The 22,507-nt window shown below is 38.9% G+C and overlaps 1 protein-coding gene across 4 annotated transcripts in view; it reads left to right on the plus strand.

Annotated features, from left to right (window-relative positions):
* The window catches only part of Hbs1l (HBS1 like translational GTPase), a 74,561-nt gene that overhangs the window by 2,872 nt on the left and 49,182 nt on the right, over window positions 1-22,507 (plus strand). For 2 of the 4 annotated variants that reach the window (XM_031380562.1, XM_031380561.1), the window contains exons 2-4: window positions 469-534; window positions 5,418-5,531; window positions 8,517-8,711. In XM_031380562.1, coding sequence (XP_031236422.1) covers window positions 469-534; window positions 5,418-5,531; window positions 8,517-8,711 — 375 coding nt within the window. The other 2 variants (XM_031380563.1, XM_031380564.1) reach the window with 2 other exon arrangements.

A 22,507-nucleotide genomic window follows, 5' to 3' on the forward strand; every position in this document is an offset into this window, starting at 1 on the left:
AAACAAGAAAGTAGAGGCAGCTGTTGGAAGGCAAAGGTGGTGGGAAGACTTCTGGGAGCTTACCTGGAGAAAGAAGCACCTTAGGAAAATCTCAATGAAGAACATATTCTTTCAGGCCAGTTAACAGTCACCACAGTTAGCCATCCTGGTTCCCCACAATGAATGTCAGTATGGTTGATTGTATACCCTGTGCTTACCGTAGGTTCTGTAAAGATGTGTGCTTAGATAGAAGGAGGGAGGTAATGTGAGAAAATTAAATAAAGCCCAATTAACTTAAGAGCAGAAGACATATGTATGTCTTTTAAGTATGTAGATTGTTAATGAATGACTTCTTTGTGGGAAAAGTTCTTAGAATTGATGGAAAAGTAGACATTTCGGCTTCCTTGAAAGTTGATATGTTAACTTACTTTGTAGATAATTCAGGTGTTTCCTCACTAATATGAACGACTGATTGGACTTGTGTTTTAGACTTTGAAGATGATGATTTGTATGGCCAGTCTGTGGAGGAGGAGTACTGCATTTCACCATCAACAGGTGAGCTATTTAAAAAACAGTTTCTTTGATTTAGCTGTCTAAAAATGTAAAGTAAGTGTAGTTGTCATCCTGGACCAGAGTGTTTATGAGACTATAATATGTAATGTTGAAAAACATATGTATATGTGTATACATCTTTATATACACACGTTAGCATTTAAAGTTTTTAGATTATTTGAAAACCAAAATAGATGTTATATAGGCCAGCGTGGCCTTGAACTCCTGGTCTTCCAGCTTTGGTAATATGTGGATGGATTTGTAAGTAAGTATGCCCCACCAAGTTCACCTACAAGAATTTCTTTACCTTTGAATAATTTTTCTCTCCTTCTCTCTCTCTCTTTCTCCCTCTCTCTCTCTCTCTCTCTTTTTCTCTCTCTCTCTCTCTGTGTCTATGTGTGTCTGTCTGTGTGAGTGTGTCATGTTTGTCTTTGTTTAGGTGCATGCTTCTTCTGCAGAGGGACCTCGGGTACCTTGTGCCATTCTCCCCTTAGTTTTCTATGTCAGGATTTCTCATTGAACTGTGGGGCAAGGCTGGTGACCAGCAAGCCTCTCTGCCACCCAAAGCACTGTGGTTAGAGACACATACGTGGCTACACCTGATTTTGATGGGTATTGGAGTATTCAGGCCCTCACACTATACAGTAAGAGCTGAGACATTTTAAGGAAAAATTCAGCAGTTTAAGAAAAGCTTTGGTGCCTTTTTTTTCTAATATTCTTTGTAACATGTAGTTAATTAAGTTCACTAAAATGCTTGATCATTAGAGAAATTTTTAAACCTCTGAGAGCAGGTAGTAATAAATCTTAGGAGTATTTTGACTATTAGACTGGTATTTGGGAACCATTTATTTAGGAAAAGTATTATTTAGTAGTACTTAGACAGATTAAGCAGGCTTACAGGGGTTGGTCTGCTAGGTATGGTGGCATATGCCTTTAATCCCAGGACTGAGGAGTCTGAAGCAGGCTGATCTCTGTGAGTTTGAGGCCAGCCTGGTGTATATAGCAAGTGAGGCCAGCCAGAGCTACAGAGAGCCTGTCTCAAACAGCATGTGTGTGTGTGTGTGTTGAGGTCTTCAGATTTTGTTGACTATAGTTTGTATGAAATAGACTGTTCATATAGCAGAGTTTGCTCATAAATAGTGCAAAGTCAAAGTCTCTCTCTAGATAGGCAGCGTTTACCTAGTGTACTAACAGCATAAAAGTTATTCTTTCAGAAGTGGTTGCCCTGAGAGTTAAACGTGGAACTTGGCTTCCTTGATGGTTGATCACAGACTTCTGTGTGTCTCACGTTTCTGACACCCTAGCTTTGAGTTACTGTTGAACTTTTTGAAAGTCTGTTGACATCACCACACAGGAGGTAGTTAAATGTTTTTGCTTGATTAAAAAAAACTTACTTTTAACAAAAGCATGTAAATTTGAATTTTTTATTTTCTAGAATATTTTCAGGGCACTTAGTAGGCATGCTTGTTGCTTAGTAGGCATGCGAGAGATCTAGGTTATGATCACCATCATCACCCTGACAGCAGCGACAAAAACACTACCACCAAAGCAATCTAGAAAAGGAAAATATGTGTTGTAGCAGTCGTATCAGGCCAGAGCCTAGCCTGTGTTGGCCTGAACGTCACGTCACGTGCATCCCAGGCTAACCTATAGTCTGGGATTCCCTGCTTCGGCAACCTTGAATGTTGGGATCACTGGCCTTTGTGCCCTGGGCATGGCCTAGGTTATTTTTTGTATGTCCTTTTAGACAGTATGCTGCTGTTCACACAGTGTGCTGCCGTTCACACAGTGTGCTGCTGTAGTGTGATGGGAGAGACAATCCTGATTTAGTCTGAGCATGTTGACAGGAAGGGTGGGTAAGCTGCTGAGTTGAGGAGTATGTTGTAGGCACAGTGATGGCCACCGAGTGACATTGGTTTTGGGAGACTCACAGAATTCATAAAAGTCACAGCATGAAAGGATGGGTGGGACAGGGGAACCAGTTGTGAAAGTGTGTCATTTGTGTGTGTGTCAGCTTTAACTGGAGGTGTCTGAGTAGGGAGGGGCTGTCCTGTAACTCACTCCATAGACCAGAATGGCCTTGAACTTGCCTCTGTCTGTCTGCTCCCCCAGAGGCTGGCACTAGAGATTCGCACTAGCATTCCCAGCAGGACACTGTTTCTCAAGCTTCCCCTGTGCTATGAAGCAGCAGAGAGCAGTTGTTCAGTGCGGGTTACTTTTTGATATTCCTAGTTGCCTTTTCTTTTTTTCTTTTGGGAAATAGGGAACATCCCCAGAAACAGAAACTTCTAGCAGATGGTACAGGCTCTTGTAGGCTTTAACTTCTGCTTCGCTATCAAAACCTCTAGTGAAACTTGTTGAGGAAGGCACCTGATTCTCACCTTAGTCAGCACTGGCTGGCTTTAGGTTTCTTGGGTCGAGGTGGTATTAGACAGTTGGAGAATGTACACATTTAACATTAAGCTAAGCAAAAAACTGTTGATGAAAGCCTGGAAAACAGCTGTAAATCTAAAATGCCAGGATTTTAAAGCTTTACTTTACAGATCATTAGAAATAAAAGACTGTCAAAGTATTACTTGATGGCTATAAGACTTATCTCTGGTCTGTGATTTTAAACTGTGGAAAATGTATTCTTAGAGAATCTGAATGTTTCTTCAGTGTTTGCCTGTAATAATAATTTTATCTTGCATAATATGGGGAATAATATAGTATACATATATGTAAATTGAAATACTTTGTGGTGTTAGGACGTGTCTTTTAACCTGTAGATAACTAACAAAACCAATAACCATCTTAATGAAAGTACTTGCACATTTGGAGAGATATATTAGCTCTCTAATAAAGAACTCGGGCTCAGGACTTTTTAACCTTAAAAAAGCAAAAGCATGATTCGAAGAGGTGTAAGGATTGTGACTAATGGGTGATGTTGCAAAGGCAGCCTATTGCATCCATAGCATCCATAGTAAACATTCCTGGAACAAGGCCGTAGCTAAACTGAGGAAGAAAGTGTTGGTCACACTGTACCTACAGGTGCAGTAGAGATCAGATTTACAAAACCACTCAAGTGTTGGGCGGTGCTGTGTAGACTAAATCATCCTTCCTCATGCCCTGCTTTACTAATTACGACACATGCTGTTAGTTCTCTCTCCTTTCATGTATTGACTTCTTGTTCATTCTTCAAGTTTTCTATGTTCTTACTCTCTTTTTGTAACTGTTCAGTCTCCAATGATTAATTTGTTTCTCCAGTACTTGTTAAATATGTTACTCATTTGGATTTTAAGACATAACAGTACAATTTTTTTGTCTTCCCTTCTAATTTATATGGTCATTGACTTGTGGCCTTCTGATTTCTGAATATAAATATTATACATGGGCTGCAACTTCATATTTTCTGCATTATTTATAAGTTTTAGAGGTAGTTTCTCCTTCAGCATTTATACCTCCCTGGAACCATGCTCAGAAGTCCAGTGTAGGGATTGTGTTCAGTGGCCTTGATATGTGTTTAGGGGAAGTGAAACATTGTAAAGGCCCTGCTCTGCAGTGCTGCGTTTGTGTTTCTGTCTTTAATGAATATATGCCCAAGCCAGTAACAAGTTTTATGTGTGTGCGTGTGTATGTGACTGACTAGTTTACCATGCCATTATATGATTAAAAATGAGTTGTTCAAAATTTTAGGCCTGTTGAGTGCTGGAGAGATGCCGGCTCAGCAGCTAAGCACCCTACTGTGGGGACCATCCATCACCTCTGTTCCAGAGGGCCCAGTGCCTCCTCTGTGTGGGGACCATCTATCACCTCCGTTCCAGAGGGCCCAGTGCCTCTTCTGTGTGGGGACCGTCCATCACCTCCGTTCCAGAGGGCCCAGTGCCTCTTCTGTGTTGCAGAGATGCATACAGGAGCAGCATATTCATAGACACATTAAATAAATAAGTTAAAAATACATACATACATGCATACATACTTAATGCTTATGCTTTCAGTAACTTTTTGGATTCTGTCAAAATTAGTGTTTCTTAGTTACTAATTTAGTCTGTTTGCTTCTCTATGAAAATACATTTGGAGTGCTTTCTTAAGTAAACGAGTTTGATGTATGCTTTAAGATCTCAGAACCAAGAGAAAATAAAAGAGCATCATTATGGGCAAGGATGAAACTAGATGAATGGAATGATCTTAGAGATTGGGGGAGAAGGAGAACAGTGAGAAGTAGTCAGTCCTTAGTCAGAGGACCTGGGTAGAACCTGGGTGGATTTATATCATCCTGGGACATTGCTAACTCAGCCTTCTTGTTGGACATGGACAACTGGCTGTGAATGGTGATCAGATCTGGGTGTGGATTTATGCATGTGGATTTGTGCGTGTGTGTGCGTGCGTGTGTGTGCATGCGTGTGTGTGTGTGTGTGATGCATGCATGTGAGTGTGCAGATGTCTGCTGCCTGTGTATGAGCATACAGATGCCAGAGCAGAACAGCTTGCTATTTTCCTCTTGCTCTGTTTTAATGCCTTCAGACAGGATTTCTCACTGAGCTGGGCACTTGCTGTTTAGGCTAGGCTAGTGGATTTTGTCTCTCTAGGCAGCACGGGAAACAGGCATGTGTGGCCCTGCTGGCTTTTTCTGTGGGTGCAGGACATTCACAGCTTACCACTGCTTGCAGAGCAAGCACTCTAAGCCCTAAGCTAGAGCTAAGCTCTAAGCCCTCTTAGCTCCAGGATTTTTAATTTTTAGCTTTTTTGTCTTCAGTACTGAGAGTCAAATCTAGGAGCTTATATATACTAGGGAAGCACTTTACTGATGGCTCTAGCCATTTCTCCTTTATCTTAGCTTGTGTCAGGAGAGAATAAGAAAACACTGGAACTGACTGTATTACAGCATTTTTCACTTTCTACCCTAGCTGCTCAGTTTATTTACTCACGACGTGACAACCCTGAAGAAGAACATGGTTATGAAGATCTGAAAGAGTCTTCTGATTCTCTTTGGAATCACCAATTAAGTGAAATTGACCAAGGTATGGCTTTTTAAAAAAATAGCATGTCTTCATTGGCTGAAAATGATTAATCGCCAAGTAAGAATTTGTAAATTTTATGGAAGTTATTCATAGTAATGTTTATGGACATTAATGATACAAGCACATCTTTGAAGGAAAAATTCCATTTTATTTGATGTGTTTTGTGAGAGTGTAATTGTGTGTGGAGAATATGATTGCATTGAGCACAACAGCTGCTCAGTCACACAGGACTTTGGACTGTGAGTTTTCTTGTCTCATTCTTTACACGGGGAGAAAGTCCAGTGATTGGTAAAAAGGACATGAAAAGAATCTTCGTTCATGAGCTTTCATAGAGCAGATGATTAAATGACAGGAGCTGTTTTATTAACAAGAGCATAGCTTCCAGGCAATCTAAAGATGAAAGCACTGAAGAGCAGAGTAGCAGCCTGCCACTGTCTGCGGCCGCGACGTTTCCAGGAGAGCCAGGCACGAGCAGCAGCAGGGGCCAACTGCTTGTTTTCAGCTCTGAAACATTTGAAAAGGGAGTAACTGTGTTTTGACTTCAGTACAGGCTACATTGTCATCGCTTCAAGTGCAGCCTAGGCACAGACTAAAGGATAAAGGAGCCCTGAGCCGGCTAGGGCATGAGTGATGCTCTCTGAGGAGCAAGGGCACTGACACACTTCACTCTTCCCTTGCAGTAGATTATTTTTCTGTATGTGTTTTTAACTTGTAAGTTTATAATTAATCTGGAAACAGGAAGCAATGGTGAGTCTGTAAGCTGATCTTTGAATGTTAATAAAACAGCAGCTACTAGGGCTGGAGAGATGGCACAGTGTGTAAGAGCACTCGCTGCTCTTCCAGGAGACCCGAGTCCAGTTCCCAGCACCCACACGCTGGTTCATAAGCATCCGTTAATCAGTTCTCTCTTCTGATCACCAGGCCTGGACTTGGCACACATGTACATAATACAGGCAAACACTCATACATATGAAGTTTATAAATAAATTAATATTTTTTTATCCCAAGTGCTAACAAAATCAGGATAAATGGAAAGAAGACATAAATATATAAAATTAAAAATTAGAAATAATAAAGAAAGAAGAAATTAAAGTTTACTTGGGAACTCTATAGATTCACTTGAACATCTGGTGGATTGCAGAGCTAGAATATGCACTCTGGAGTTTTCTTTGTATTCTTAGCATAGTCTTGAGGGATTAGAAAGTAGGAGTAGGCTACAAGTCCTTTTTCTGCTACGTGTTTCCATGGTTAGTAATTAAGGACTTGTAAAAGTCCAAGTTATAGTTGAGAAAGAAGGCTAGTTTTCTGGCTTGACATGTAGCTATCTACATACACTTCAGGCATAATTGTCATGTATGTCACAAAGTGCTCTGCTAGCACTGTACTAACACCCTGACTCTGACTGGCCTATCGGTAAGCCTTATTTTATAGGGACACAAATAGGATGTGGATCAGTTAGGCCAGTCTACCTGATGAGTCTCCACTTTTCACCCCGTACGACACTTCCTCTTTAGGAATACGTAGGGATAGATCCTATAGGTAGTTATTAGAGGTTTGGATGCTGCCTCTGCTAACTACTGACTTCCAATTTCAGTGATTCTTGGATTAATTCCTATTCTTCCCTATTTACAGGGAAAGCCTGCCAACCTTTTAAAGTAAACCTTACACAGATATAAAGCAGAATTGTTCTGGTATTTAAGGAAATTATTTTTAATAAAATAAAAGTGCGGTTAAGCGTGTAATGCAGCGTTTACGAAGGAGTCTTGACAAGAGATGCCTCACACAGCATCTGAGGGGTGCATGAGGACTACATTCTGCAGCATGTCTGGCACAGAGTTCATATGAGGACCAGATATGATCAGTGTGAAATAGCCAAGTGCTGCAATGTGCAAATGTGGGTTTGTTTTATTCTTTAGCTTTTGATGAGTATAATACTGACTTTTTATATTAGTTATAAGAATAATGAAAATCTTTAAACATTACAATCTCAGGTTTAAATATGCTTTTAAAAATGAATGTTCACTTCTGTCTTAGTTTTCTGGACTTGATTATTTTTATGCTAAATTATTTTGATAACTTTAAAAGATAATTTTTGTTGACTGTGAAGAGCTCATCAGTTTGAAACATATAAGAAATATAGTTAGTGATGAATTGGGTTCACCAAGTTCAAAGTAGTTCATTCACGGTCCCTTTCCTTTTTGAGGCATGCTAAAAGTAATGTGTATAAATTTCATTGTCACTGTTTAAAAATGTCAGAGTGTACCATTTGTAATTTTATGAAGTTGTTTTTAATTTTAGTTATGTGTATGTGTGTATGTCTGTGGCTGGCTTGTGTGTGTGAGTAAAGGTGCCTGTAGACCTCAAAAGAGGGTGTTGGATCGCCGGGTGGTGGTGGCGCACGCCTTTAATCCCAGCACTTGGGAGGCAGAGGCAGTCGGATTTCTGAGTTCAAGGCCAGCCTGGTCTACAGAGTGAGTTCCAGGACAGCCAGGGCTACACAGAGAAACCCTGTCTCGAAAAACAAAAACAAAAACAAAAACAAAAGAGGGTGTTGGATCCTCTGGAGCTGGAGTTACAGACTCATCTGATCTACCCAGTGCGGGTGCTTGGGAACAAACTATTCTCTGTAGGAAGAGTCCCTGCTCTTACCCTCTGAACCAGTTCTCCAGCTCTGTCCATTTGTATTTTTAAAAAGGCAGTATTGTTCTGGAGACATGTAATGTCATCCTGTGTTGAGAATAGGCATTATTGTATACACTTTATATGTATTTTCCAGGTGTTATTCAGAAACTGATTACATCGATTTCTTCACTAATGAGATGTGAGAAGACAGGCGCATAGTAGAAAAATTAACTGTTGTAAACTTCTGCCAAAGTAAAGGGACGTTTGAGTATGCTAGAGTAGTTTAAAATTCTCGAATGTGACAATGTAGAGCTCTTTGAAGTTACTGTATAGTTCAGCTTTCTAATCTGTTGTGTGTTCTAGCTCGCCTGTATTCATGCCTTGATCACATGAGAGAGGTACTGGGGGACGCTGTGCCCGATGACATACTGACTGAGGCAATTTTGAAACACAAGTTTGATGTGCAGAAGGCTTTGTCCATGGTTCTGGAACAAGGTGGTGTGCAGACGTTGAAGGAGAAGAGTGAGCGAGCAGTGTGTGCAGGACAGCCTTCAAAAGGTATGCCTTCACCTGCTCCAGACGGCTCCTTGGGGTGCTTGGATGCTATGCTTAGCTCACTTACATGTCACTTACCTTCTAGTTTGCAATTTTGTTAAGATTTTTTTATTTTGTTTTATGTGCATGAGTGTTTTGCCTGCATTTACATCTGTGCCCCACACACATGTAATGCTGTAGGAGGTCAGAAGAGGGTACGCAGTCCCTGGAACTGGAGTTGAGGATGCTTGTGAGCTACTTCGTGGATGCTGGGAACCAAACCTTGGTCTTCTGTAAGAGAAGAGGGATTAATTAATGCTCTTAACCACTGAACCAACTCTAGCCCTTGATTTGGGAATTTTCAACTTGAGCATTATGTTCCCTTCCTGTTAAAGTATATGCATAATAATAGCACAAAGAAAATAAAATCAGATAAAAGAAATCATTTTCCTTCTTATTAGTTTCTTACTGAACTATTGGCTTTTAAAAATCCTAACGAGATGAGATAGAAATGAGAACCTAGCTATTAATGTTAAAAATTCCTCTATTTATATTGTGGATGATTATAATTTCATGTTATTTAAAAGTATCATTAAATAATATTAAATACTGAAATTATACTCATCACATTTTCATTTTTAGCTAACGTGTAAGGAAACAATAGATCTTTAATGTTAAAATTATAGGGCTTGGGGTATAGAATTTTATGGGCATGGAGAACTGTGGTACACATGTACTAATTGTTACGATTTCTGTTAGTGGAAGTTTGAGCATTTGTTAACTGGATTGATATGGCCTTTAATCTGCTGCAAAATTGCCTATCCTACTACCTTGAAATCAGTACTTTTCTGTTGGGGGGAGAGGGCTGAAACATGTACTTTTAATTGATCATGATGATAATGTCTTTCGTATTAATAATGTGTCCTTAGAACACAGAAAGAAAAAACACAGGTGGTGTTTGCTTGCTGTTTTTAATGTCTTAAAATACAGAATAAAATGAACCCAGTCTTTTCATTTTTTAAAAGAAGTTTTAATGAGATAATCATGCTAATTTTACTATGATAGACCTTCACAGTCATGAACACATATGATTGAATAAATTCATGACAACTAGAACATTGGTACTTACCATTACATACACAGTGAGCATAGTATGGAGGTCGCACCTTAGGTTGTTAGAGGTAATATTCCTTTTTTTGTTTTCCTTATGGTTCCTATTGCTAAATAATAAACAAGTATCATTTATATCATGATCAAGAGAAACACTTAGTAATTAAATGCCTCATTTCATGTCTCCTTTTGGTTGGTGTGACCGTCTCCTGCAAATGTCAACTCATGCATCTGAACATTAATGGCTCTTGTAAGGTAAGGAGTCTTATTTTCTTCCTTTGAAGTTTCACCCAAAAATGTCCACCATTCTATTCCTCAATCAGAAAATCATTTGGATAGCAATAGCAAACCTTTTGATTGTTGTAGCTCAATAGCAAAATATGGATCCCATAGTTCTTCACTTGAGCCACGTCACTATTTACTTCATAGAAAAGAGAAACGTGACAGACCCCAAAGTGGAAAGGAACTAGAATCATGTAAGTTAACAAAAGAGCTGGCTCTAGCTCACCTGATTCATGATACGCCAAGAGAATCTTGTGCAAGCCAGCTGTCAGCCAGACTGCCACCTTCAGACAGCGGGCAGAGTGAGCTGCTTAAGAGTCTAGATGCTGATGAGGCAAGACCTCCTGCATCTGCATGTGCTCCTGAAGAGGATTTGACTTTCAAAGGAATACCAGACTTAGAGTCCCTAATGAGGGAGAACATAGTAGATAGTGGTTCTTTGGGTATTCAGAGCAGCTCACTACCCAATTTTCAAAGCATTCCAGTGCAGAACATCTTGGGAAGCCTAAGTAATCCATTGCACTTATCTAGCCCAGTGGAAAATAATTCCAGTCTAAACACTGAAGTTGAACAAAGTGCCAAGAATAATATTGTAAAAAATAACAGTCTATCATTTTCCCAGCATGAAAGTCCATCCCTAGCTGAGCTGTTTGAGGAACACAGAGAAAACAGCTCTGGCCAGTGCTTTACTTTGTCTGACCTGTGTAACCAGTCATCTACCAGCTTGGGTTCCCTTCCCTTGTCACAATTGGCAAACCGCTCTCAGCCTACTAACGGAGTATCAGAATTAACAGGATCTCTGTCATCTTTGGCATTTTGTAAAACTGCTCCCACGAGAGACCTGGAGAATTTATCCCTTTCTGATTTGATTGCAAAAACAATTGAACTAGACAGTTCTCAGATTAAGAGAGATTCCTTTGAGCTTAGTTTATCTGAAATAAGGAGCCCTGAAGTGGATTCAAATATTGATCTTAGTGTCTTGATAAAAACTCCAGAGTTTGTCCCAAAGCCTGTAGTTGACCCATCAGTTGCTCTAATACCAGACACTAAGGTTCTGAATTCAAAATTAGGGAAACCTTCCAATACTACAAAGGACAGTACGAAAAACAAAAAAGTCTCCCTTGCTAGGAAAGCTCCTCTGTCTCTGCCGTGGACCAAGGCCCTTGCTGCTAGGCCTTCAGCTTTCGCTTCTACGCTGTGTCTTCGTTACCCACTGAAAAGCTGCAAGAGGCGCACTCTTGAACTCTACAAGACTTTCCTTTATAGCAGACAAGTTCAAGATGTATCGGACAAAGAAATAAGTCCTCTGGTAGCAATAACGCCATTTGACTTCAAATCAGCATCTCCTGATGACATTGTGAAAGCTAATCAAAAGAAAGCATTTACTAGAGAATAGGAACAGAAGGAAAGCTTGGCTACTGTTGTAAGCTTTTAAATCTCAATGGAAAGTTTTTGTAGGATCATTTTATATTATGAGATTCATTGTGATTTTTATTAAAATTGTCTTAAGTCCGTCCATTATAACAACTTAAGTCAAGGATTTTTTGCACTGAGAATTTTTTTATGATGTCTTGGAGTAATGACTGTTTTCATTTAAATTGCTAGCTCTCAAGAGTGTATGTTTACAATGTGCAGGTGGAAACATGTTATTGTGAATTGGACTTCAGATATTTCACTTGATATATAACTTTCTTAAGTTTTTTTCTATGAAATATTTTTGTCCTTTTTTTTCCTAAATGAAAGTGCAACTACTTGGGATTGTCATAGTATGAAGATTGTTCTCAGGATATATATATAGCATAGCTAAGACATGCTTTATTTTCAACTATTATTTGTATCATTCCTGTTTCATTGTTTTACTTAGGTGACTACTAAAACTTTCCTATTAGAAAAACTTAAAATTCTTGATTTTTGCAAGTACTATGAAATATGGTTAAGGTAAATTTTTGATGATGAAATGAAAATGTTTTAAGGGACCATGTATATATTAGAATTGGCTTAATACATACATTATTTTTACACATTATATATTTTATAGGTTTTTAAGGTATCCTCTTTAAAATAAATGTGTAGAACATATTTGGAAGTATGTTTGCATGTTATTTAAATAGTTATACCAGATCTCTGACAGTTGCTATAGAGTTAATAATGAGCTATAGATCCCTCCTTTTTGCTCCTGATGGCTGTGTGCCCAGCACTCCAGTTCCACAGTGGCCCAGCCCGCGAGAGTGCTTGTGCCCAGTAGGGTAAACATACTTCTACAGCATGGCTCCTCAGGTAGAACTAGGAGTCACCAGAGAATATTTTCTAAACGGAGTCACTGTTGCTACTTTTCAGATTGGCTGAGTAGGTTTCTGAGGGAGGCCCTTGGGAGTGTATTTTCTAGATGATACTTAATGTAGCAAGTGATACATATGTTTGCTTTTCCTGGAGAATTATGGAGTAAAAATTTTGATGCCAAATATATCAGACCAAGTTAATTTCTAATAGTCAGAAATATCAAGGACAAGTTACTAATCAGGGGTAATTGTCTTTGCCTAGAATGATAAACAATAATGTTAATATTCCTTGCATAATGTGGTTTCTTCATAAGTATTGAGTAGCTGCCCACTAAACATTTTTTTTCTGGCAGCTGCTTCACTGTTCTCTGGTTTTGTGTGTGTGTGTGTGTGTGTGTGTGTGTGTTTGTATTCAGATTGATTTTTTCCAGTAGTTTCTGCTGTACATGATACTGCCATATCCAATATTTTACTGAGCCACAATACAAGTCCCACTATGTGTTTGTAACTGATATTTCATTGTTTCTAATGTTTAGGAGATTATAAAAACCACAACATGCATTTTAGGATTAGCATTAAAATTTGGCTTACCCTTAACCACTGTCTTTGGTTTTCTAGTCTTCTACTTCTAGTAGTTTAGTAGCCCAACTATTTAGATGACTTACCAATTAGATTTATGTGCAGGTTTAGAGTTGAATGTATTCTGAGAGTTTGTAATGCGTAATTACTCCTCATTGATTAAGCCCTATGTGATTCTCTTTCCATACAAAGCCAAATCTTTTCATACTTGATCCATACTGAAGAGTATGATAGTATTATTTTACTTTTTATGATGGAGTATTTTTTAGGAAGAAAAACAATACTTTGTAAGCTATACTTAGTTAGGTGGACTATGTGCACTTGTCGGCTGATTAGGATTGAAACTACCAGTTAGATTTTTTTTCTCATCCAGAAAAGGTTCAAACACACACACACACACACACACACACACATACAAAATTACATTTACATGATATATATGTTACATATATATATATATATATATATATATATATACACACACACATCTATAAAATTTCTTTTAAAAAATAACTTTCTAGCCTTCCTATTTCTCTTGACTTGGCTCCTAGTCTGGCATGTGCTTATTAACAAAGTCTTGCTCTTCTGACTTAGGAATGTCACAGTTTCTAAGACTCAGAGTGAGGCTGAGTGTCTCTCTGCTGTCACCCTTGCCATGGTCCCTGGTGAAGAGCAGGGTGTGCTCATTGGTAATGTAATAGGCCCTTGTGAATTACAGCAAGTGTGCACCAGCTGCTGCTGTCGTGGTAGCTCAGGGGTGGTGAATGTGTTAGGTTTACTTGGTTTTCTATTTCAAATATCCATGTTGACACGCAAAGCCATCTTTGTGTTAAGATCAAATGCCTCCATTTACATAGGAATACAATAAAATTAGTTCTAAATGATGTAAAAGATGTTCGAAATGATCCCTTTGCTCTTTGTTCTCTTCGTTCTTTACATGATGTGTTGTGTCCATGGGCGTTTTGTCATTCACGCTGTAAAGGATGGGATTCTTCGAGTTGTCTAGAACCACAAATTCTTTCTATACAGGCACTGACGCGGTGTCCTGCTTTTCCTGCTTCTCCGGCGTCTTCACCTGTGTGCCCTCTGCTTCTAACCTTCCTTCCTTTTACCCTTTCTCAAAGACATAGTAATAGCTATTAGAGTTGATATTGGTATGGGGCTATCATGCATCTAGTTGTTACCCCAGTGATAACACCAGGGAAAGGGCTTTGATTATAAAAGGAAGCACTTCAGAGAACTCAGTGCAGAGAAAAAGAACGCATTTGTAAAATGGCTGCTGTCTTCTAGATTGGCCTTGACCAGCTTGTATTTGCATCATTATATATTGAAAACGAATTATGTATCCTCAACTTTCTCTTATGTTCACAAATGTATATATATATGTATATATACATATATTTGTTCATAAAGTGAGTTCCATAGTAGCTTAGAAATTGTTTTCTGTATTTTAATAATGGAGTATGTATAAGCAAAGATAATGTTGGATAAAAAGGGAAGAATTAATAGGAATTTCTATGATAGTTTTTTATATTTGTACCTATAATTATATAAGACTCTGTAATTGTGTAACTAATTTTCATGTTGTGGAAACTTGTCACATTTTGAGTATATATATACATTTTTATAAAAGCTACACTGAAAGAAATTACAATTCTGAGGTTTTTTTAAATCAAGTATGAAAACATTGTTTACGTAAACATTAGAAGTGTCTATAGGAATTTGGTATTTCTGAATGGTATCTTGATAATTTATCCAGAAAGTACTACTTTTTCATCTTTTTATAGACAAAAAACAATCCACTGGGTGTGAAGAATTTCTTCCAATGTATTCATTCTTTTTCCCCATGGGATTGTGCGTACATGTGTGTGTGTGTGTGTATGTGTGTGCTTGTAATTTTGATATTTTATGCCTCATATAGAAACATATGCATTCATACAGGCTACTGAATATTGATTTCTGAGGTGATGGTGGAAGGGGGAACAATCGAGTGCATACTTCCTATCTTGTCATGCCTGACTTATATTGTGCTATTTAAAGCAGAACGTTTTAGATGCAGGCCTTTATACCAAAGTGAACAGACAGCCTGATGATTCTTACTTCAAAGGGGGGGTGGATGTAGGCTTCTACTTACAAGTTGCAACACCTGTAACTCCAAAAGAGATCTCTTTCTTTTTGTCTCCTCTTCTGAATTGCTCCTTCTTGCTTTTTTTCTGTGTTCATTAGTATTGTCCTCTGTTGCTTAGGTTAGAAACCCAGCATAATCTTTGATGCCTTTCTTCCTGGCCTGCTAACTTATAATTGATTGCCACTCTTAGGTCTGACTTATTAGTAAGCATTTATTTAGATAGGCATGCATGTAGATAACTAGTTCTTATTATTTGGGTCAATTATATTGTATTGAAAATATTGCAGTAAGATATACTGAGACATTCTTTGTATAGGACATGTATGATTACTATGTCCTGTAATTGATAAGCCACTGGTTGCATGTACACTAATCACTCAATATGTAACTTGGTTTTACATGTGCCTCTATTAAAGAGAGATTATTTAATATGTATCAATGCATCTCATTACTGCATTAACATTGAGCTCGCAGGTGATTGTTTAACATAATACCTCATCCAATGGGCACTGTATTTGCAATGCATTTCATAGTTTTCTGGTGTTCAGGGATTGTAGACATGTCAGTATTCTCCTTCTAAGAAGACAAAAATAGAAAACCATGACACCAAATCAATGAGAAGGACGTGTTTACAGTATGAGAGATGAAATAAGAACATCGTGTTGCCGTGTTTGGCCTCACCTGCAAGCCTATCTGTTGATGACTCAAACTGTCCAGTGCTCTGTGCAGGCCTGTAAATGATGGCCATAGTGCCCTGAGGAGTGTGATTTAGGAGTTGCAACTACATGTTGGTGAACATTGGTATACCCAGTTTTGGGTCCATGAATCAGGGGATCTGACACACATCATCTGGCCCACTAGTTCCCATTTGTAGCTGTTAGCTTTTGGAAGGACTGCAGAAACATCTAAGGAGTTTATTGATTGAGTGCATTTCCTCTTAAAATATTTCATACCCCAGACCCAGTGTAGTTCTTCTGAGATGTTCCTATAATTTCCTCTTTTCTTCTTTGTTGTTCGGCTTTTCCTTCCTGAGTCCCTGCAGCTGATGTGTGGTAGTTCATCCATTGTGCAGTCTCCTGGAGCTTTCGCCTCTGCCCTCCCTCTCCTCTTGTCCCTGGCTCCATTCTCTTCAGATTGGAGTCATTGTGCTTCCTATGTGTCTGAGACTCACTGTATTAGTCCCACCTCATAGGAGTTGTTAGTACATCGCAGCCATACATACACGTTTTATTTTCACCTCTTAGCAACTGTTGCTACCCCTGCAGACTTTTTCCTTTTGCCTTTCCACATTTTTAAATTATCTCTATTCTTAGAAGTTTTAGTTTTTAATTTTTGTTTACTTTTTTCTGTTTTAACTTAAGTTTTAGCAACATGTGTATATATTTATAAATAGGATTATATATATTTATTTATAGACTGCAGAAAGTAGTCCTTATAATAATTGTTATTCCTGATTCCTGTTTTGCCATTTCTTAAATTTTGGCTTAGTTTGGACAGTATTTTTTCTGTTAGCCATGCTGGCCCACAATTTACTGTGTAGCCCATGCTCACTGTGGCTTATGCCATTCCTCCTCAGCTGCCTAGCTGTTGAGTTGACAAGGTATTGAGTGGTTGAGACCACTGCTCTCAGCTCTTGAGTTATATTTTAGAAGATATATATTTTTTTAGTTTTTAAATCAAGTTTGTCAGTCTTCTCAAGATATTTTGTTTGAAAATTCTGATTCATTATGTTAATGAATATAAAATAATTTATTCTAATACCTTTGACAGATTCTCTTAGTTTTAGCTTTGTGTCTTTAATTCAGTGACACTAAGGGCTAACATAAAAAATTTGGTTTCCCCACTAACATCTTTACCTTTTTTAGAAAAGTAGGTTTATTATTAGCCTTGTAAGGACATATACTAAATTTTTCTCTATCTTGGGGCTCTACTAATACTTTTGGATTTCTTTTAGGTTTTATTAATATTTTTGCAGATTTTGTTTTTCTGAATTATTTTCAAGTAGCTTTCTTCCCCTAATTAAGTTTAGGGAATGGATGTTTAGTGATCATACAGCATCTTTGAGGTCAAAAAAACACTGTTTCCATGGATACAGAAGGCTATGATAGTATTAAGTATTACTGTTCGCATAGTTTTTTAGTATCAGTCTACTGTGATGTGTAGCCCCTCAAATCCTCTCTGCCATGCTAGATTCTGTTTGCTAATATTTTAAGATGATATCCACACATAAACTTAATTTATATTGTTGGTTTAGAACTTGCTGTGTATCCAAGACTGGTTCAAACTCAGGGCCCTCCTGCCCGAGCCCTCTCAGTGCTGATTTTACAGGTCTGTCCCACCATATCCAGCTCTCAGTCATCTTAAATACATTGACTTTTTGTGATTAGACCCCTTGCTGTCTCTTTTACTGAGTCCTTTATCTTCTCCTCCTTTGAGAATATCACAAAATAGTTTATGAGTTATTGGGACATGATGATGATTTTGTGCCTTATATTTTCATGACAAATAGCAGATTGAATCCCCTTGTTTGCTGGAGTACCTTTCTTATCTTCTGTTCTTGTGTGTTACTAGTATATTGGTTACTGATTGTGTTGCTGTGATAAGCCAGCTAAGCAACTTGGGGGGGGGGCGTATTTAGGCTTATGGTGTGAGCGAACAATCCACGAGGCCAGAAGCGTAAGGTCAGGTTTATAAAAGCCTGTTCCCGTTTTTCCACTGAGGCTTGTGAAAGTTTCAAACCCTTCCAAAGCCTTGTCACTAGCTGGGGACTGTCTGCTTAAGTAGATGAGTCTAGGACTATCTCAAGTTTACACAGCTACCTAGTCTCTTATATCTCTTGTGGCTGGCTGGCTGGCTGGCTTCCTTCCTTCCTTCCTTCCTTCCTTCTTTCTTCCCTTCCTCCCTTCCTCCCTCCCTCCCTCCCTGCCTCCCTCCCTCTCTCTCTCTCTCTCTCTCTTTCTCCCTTTCTTCCTTTCTTTTTTCTTTCTTTCTTTTTCGAGACAGGGTTTCTCTGTGTAGCTCTGGCTGTCCTGGAACTCACTCTGTAGACCAGGCTGGCCTTGAACTCAGAAATCCGCCTGTCTCTACCTCCCAAGTCCTGGTATTAAAGGCGTGCGCCACCACTGCCCGGTCTGGCTTTCTTTTATTTCCACCCTTCCTTCCTCTCTGCACAGGAGCTTTTCTTCCTGATCCATTTTCTCCATCTTGTTGATTTTGTCTTCTTCTATATGCTTGAATCCGTGTGTGTGTGTGTGTGTGTGTGTGTGTGTGTGAGGGGTGCTTGGTCCCTTGCTGAGGTCAGGGGAACCATAAGATCTCCTGGAACAAGCCACCATGTGGATCTGGGAACCAGACCTGGGTCCTCTGGAAGAACAAAAAGTGTTCATTAACTGCTGAGACATTTCTCCAGCCCCCTTAATATAGTTCTAAAAATCTTTTATCCTTTAAGCTCTTCTTACCAATAGTATCTTTACTATTTCATGCTAGTATATAAAAGTATTTTCTGGGGGTTGGAGAAATGACTCAGTGATTGAGAGCACTGGCTACTCTTCCAGAGGACTTGGGTTTATTCCCAGCGCTCACATGCTGGCTTATAAACTGTCTGTAACTCCTGTTCTAGGGGATGTGACACCCTCACACAGGCATACATGCAGTCAAATCACCAATGTATATAAAGTGGAAATAAATTAGATAAAAAAGTATTTTTTTTCTCATCCATATTCTGCATTCTTCGTCTGCTGTTAAGTTTTCTTTATTTTTCTTAGAGTATCTTCCTATAATCTCTGTCTTGGCCTGTTTGAATATTTTTATTGAAGAGGGAAATTATTTAGTTTAAAAAATATAGTTCCTTCATATTTTAGATTCTGTATGTGTGTGGGGTTGTATGCACACATGAATAGAGCTGGCTGCTCACAGGAGCCTGAAGATGGCATCGGAATGCCCTGGAGCTACAGTTACAGGTGGTTCATCCAGTGTGTGTGCTCAGAACAGAACCTGTGTCCATGCAAGAGTAGGAGACACTCTTAACTGCTGGACGTTCATTTCCAACAGCATCACTGAAGAATAATGGGGAGTGTGCAAGGCCAAACTCCGGCCATCTTGTATTCTTGACCTTGCTATATTCTACTGTGGGTTCATGTTCAGCACAGTTTTATAAATATTTCATTTTATTCCTTTAAGACATAGCATAAACCTCTTACCTTTAATAATAATTTGTGTAATTTCTAAGATAGCATATTAAATGTTATCTGCCTTAATTTTGATAACTCTGTTAGCATGTATGTTAAAACATGCTAGTAGAAAATACACATAGCCTAAGAATGGGCTACCCATACACTTTGTATGAGTGAGCTGTTAAAAGAGCGTATGAGAGAAGGTTTAAGTGAGCATACTCTGTCAGTTCTCTGACGTGCTTACCTTGTCACATCTGGGAAGGCTCACAGTTTTAATCACAGAACTCTGGAGGGCAAAGGCAGGCAGATCTCTGAATTCTAAGCTAGCCTGGTCTACAAAGTGAGTTCCATCCAGGATAGCCAGGGCTATACATAGAGGGACCTCGTTTCAAAAAAAAGCATGTTTTGATAGTGCCTTTGTTTATCATGCAGACCCCATGTAGCGTATCTGTACCAGGTGTGACTGCGCAGACGGTGTTGTTTAAAGAATCCTTAGACCATGGCTGAGTTGTTTCCTATGAGTGTCAAGCTCCTGTCTACAATCCCATGCTGCTTCTTGTACTTGCTGCCTTAGACCTGAGAGGGAGAGGTGGGGATGAGCTGTTGGTAGGAGCTGCAGCCTCTCTCTCATGCCATCCTGGAAGTATCCCGTGGTTGGTATGAAGACTTACAATGAAGGGTTAAGATGAGAGCCTCACTACTGCTCAGTGTATGTGGTCTTACAGTAGTAATGTACTGAAATATGTTTCATTTTACTGCAATTCTGGTTTTGTAGGTTGTTAAATAGGCATAAGTAAGTAACTCTGCTAGTTTTCCATTACAAATGTATTTTCTTGGAAATTTTTCACTAATTGATCCTTTACTGAGTATTTTTATTCAAACAATAAGAGTGTATACATCTTATAAAGATAACTAAGAATGAATTGGCTTTGTGCTTGATATCATGTGGGAGTTTTGGGGAGGAAGTGGTTGAATTCGGTGAAGCTTAAGTACTTGGTACTGTTCTCGGAGTCTCTTCATACATACACCTACACTGGAAATATTGAAACATGGGTTGCTTAATTTAAAAATAATTTTCTTTAGACTCTTAAAGCTTTATTTAATATAGCACGAGTTACTTGAATAGTACATAGAATTCCCTTTTAATCCTAATAATGTTTTAAAAGATTTATCAAGATTAAAATTAAATATATTTACATACAATTATTTCATTCTATGGCAATTTTAAGTCTTTTAGTAGAATACTTTTTGAATATATGCTACTTACTACTAAATATTTTACTGAGGGACACAGTGGAGGGAAAAGTGACATCAGTTCAGTTAAACCAGCATTTAATTACTTTATATTCCTTTTATAGAAAGATTTCAGAAACCCACGTCAGTGTTAGGATTATATAAAAAGTAAAAGCACAGGCTCTCTTCCCTTTGAGTTTTGAGAGCCTTGGTGGGAAACCTGGGACAGCTTCTCACTCCTGTCTCTGCCTCACAGATGCTGGAGTTGCAGGCACATACCACTCTATCTAGCTTCCTTAGAATTGTGTTTCTAAGATTATATTTTTAACTATATGTGGGTGTGTTTTTATGCACACACATGTGTGAATGCAACTTACAGAGGCCAGAAAGAGCATCGGATCCTCTGGTTAGCTTTATAGACAGGTGTGAGCTACCTTCCTTAAGTGTGTGCTGGGACCTGAACTCAAGATGTGAGAGGGCATGTGCACTTTACCCTGAGCCATGTCTCCAGCCCCCTTTAAGAGCTTTGTGGTAGCCCACTGAGTAGGTGTTGTGATTTTATTTAACCAAGTACCACATGAATTTTAGTTGTTTATTTGCTAGTATATAAATGTATAGGTGTGCAGTCTAGTTATTTCGTGACAGGTATGATTCTGTTGCGAAGCTGAGAGATGAAAGGGTTGGCTGTTGTAAGGTGTTTATTAAACTGATTTACCTCTTACATGGAATTTTGAGTCCTAATAGCATTGCTGAGGCTCTGTAGTGAGGGTTTCATGTCACACTGATGAGCATTAATTTGTATGAAGTTGTACCTGTGAGTGAGCTGCCAGGTGCGGGGACATATGACACCAGCTGTCAGTATGCCTGAAAACTGTGCTACCTGGGGTGGTTGGCTGGACCTTAGCAGTGCCACAGTACCATTTTCCTGAGAGGACAGTATCTGCCTCACAGGTTTCTCTGAGAAGCCAGCTCCCCTGAGATACTGTGAGCACAACATCTCACAGATGGAAAATGCCCAAGATGAGGCACCTGCTCTTAGTTCTCAGAATCCCCTTTAGTGAACTGAGGCACTTTACCCAACTTACCATCTTAGAGATTTTAGTATAGATGAATTATCTGCTAACTTTCCGCCACTTGCCCGTTTTTTTAGCACTCTAAAGCATGTTCTTTAATATACTCAAAAAATATACAGAGATTTTTTTTTTACCCCCTCAGGGAAATGGTTGTGAGGTACGTGTGGGTGCTGGGCTCAGTGCTGTTAACCAGAGTCCTTTCTTCAGCCCCAAGCTCACTTTTGTTGTGAAAGCAGTCTGCTCACACAGTTCTTATGGTAGGTAGTTGTGCTGTGAGAACATCAGTGTGAAGTGTTAGGTACTCAAAGTAGGAAATTCTTGGGATTATTTGAGAAATCTGGAGTTAAAAATAAATGAAAAGAAAGCCCAAGATAGGGCACTGAAGAGTAGCAGTACTTGTATAGAGGATTTTCCTGGGTCGTGTGTGGGTGGGGATTTAAACTTTTATTCTGTAATGTAAGAAAGGCTTTAGTTTTCAGGCTGTTGCAACTTTGGCCTAACAAGCAAATTTTTGGTCACAGTAATAGTATTAATAAATAAAATGTGGTTTTGTTCAGATATGTGAGTTTGCGAGTTTTTTTTTTTTCTGTGTACATATGCACATATGGAGGCCAAAGGTTAGTCTTTGGTGTCATCTCAGGAGTTGCCCACCCTCTGTTTTGGAACGTGGTCTTACTCAGATGTAGGGGCTGCCTGACCGCTGAACTGGGGTCTGCCTTTCTCCTCCCTTGCTCGGCTGCTTCTGTGAATTCTGAGGACTAAAACCGGGTCTCCCTGCTTTGCAGCGAGCACTTTACCAGCTTCTCTCTCCCCAAACCCAAATGCAGTGATGCCAGGAAGGATTTCTAGAGCACAATATCAGTTATTTCCCAAGTGACCAGGAGTTGTTACTTCTCTCATGGCCGCAACTTTTACTTTATGTACTAGATTGTTGTTTTGAAACAAGGTTTATGATAAATTCTAG

The sequence above is a fragment of the Mastomys coucha genome, unplaced genomic scaffold (assembly GCF_008632895.1).
Source record: "Mastomys coucha isolate ucsf_1 unplaced genomic scaffold, UCSF_Mcou_1 pScaffold2, whole genome shotgun sequence".
In the NCBI taxonomy this organism is placed as follows: domain Eukaryota; kingdom Metazoa; phylum Chordata; class Mammalia; order Rodentia; family Muridae; genus Mastomys; species Mastomys coucha.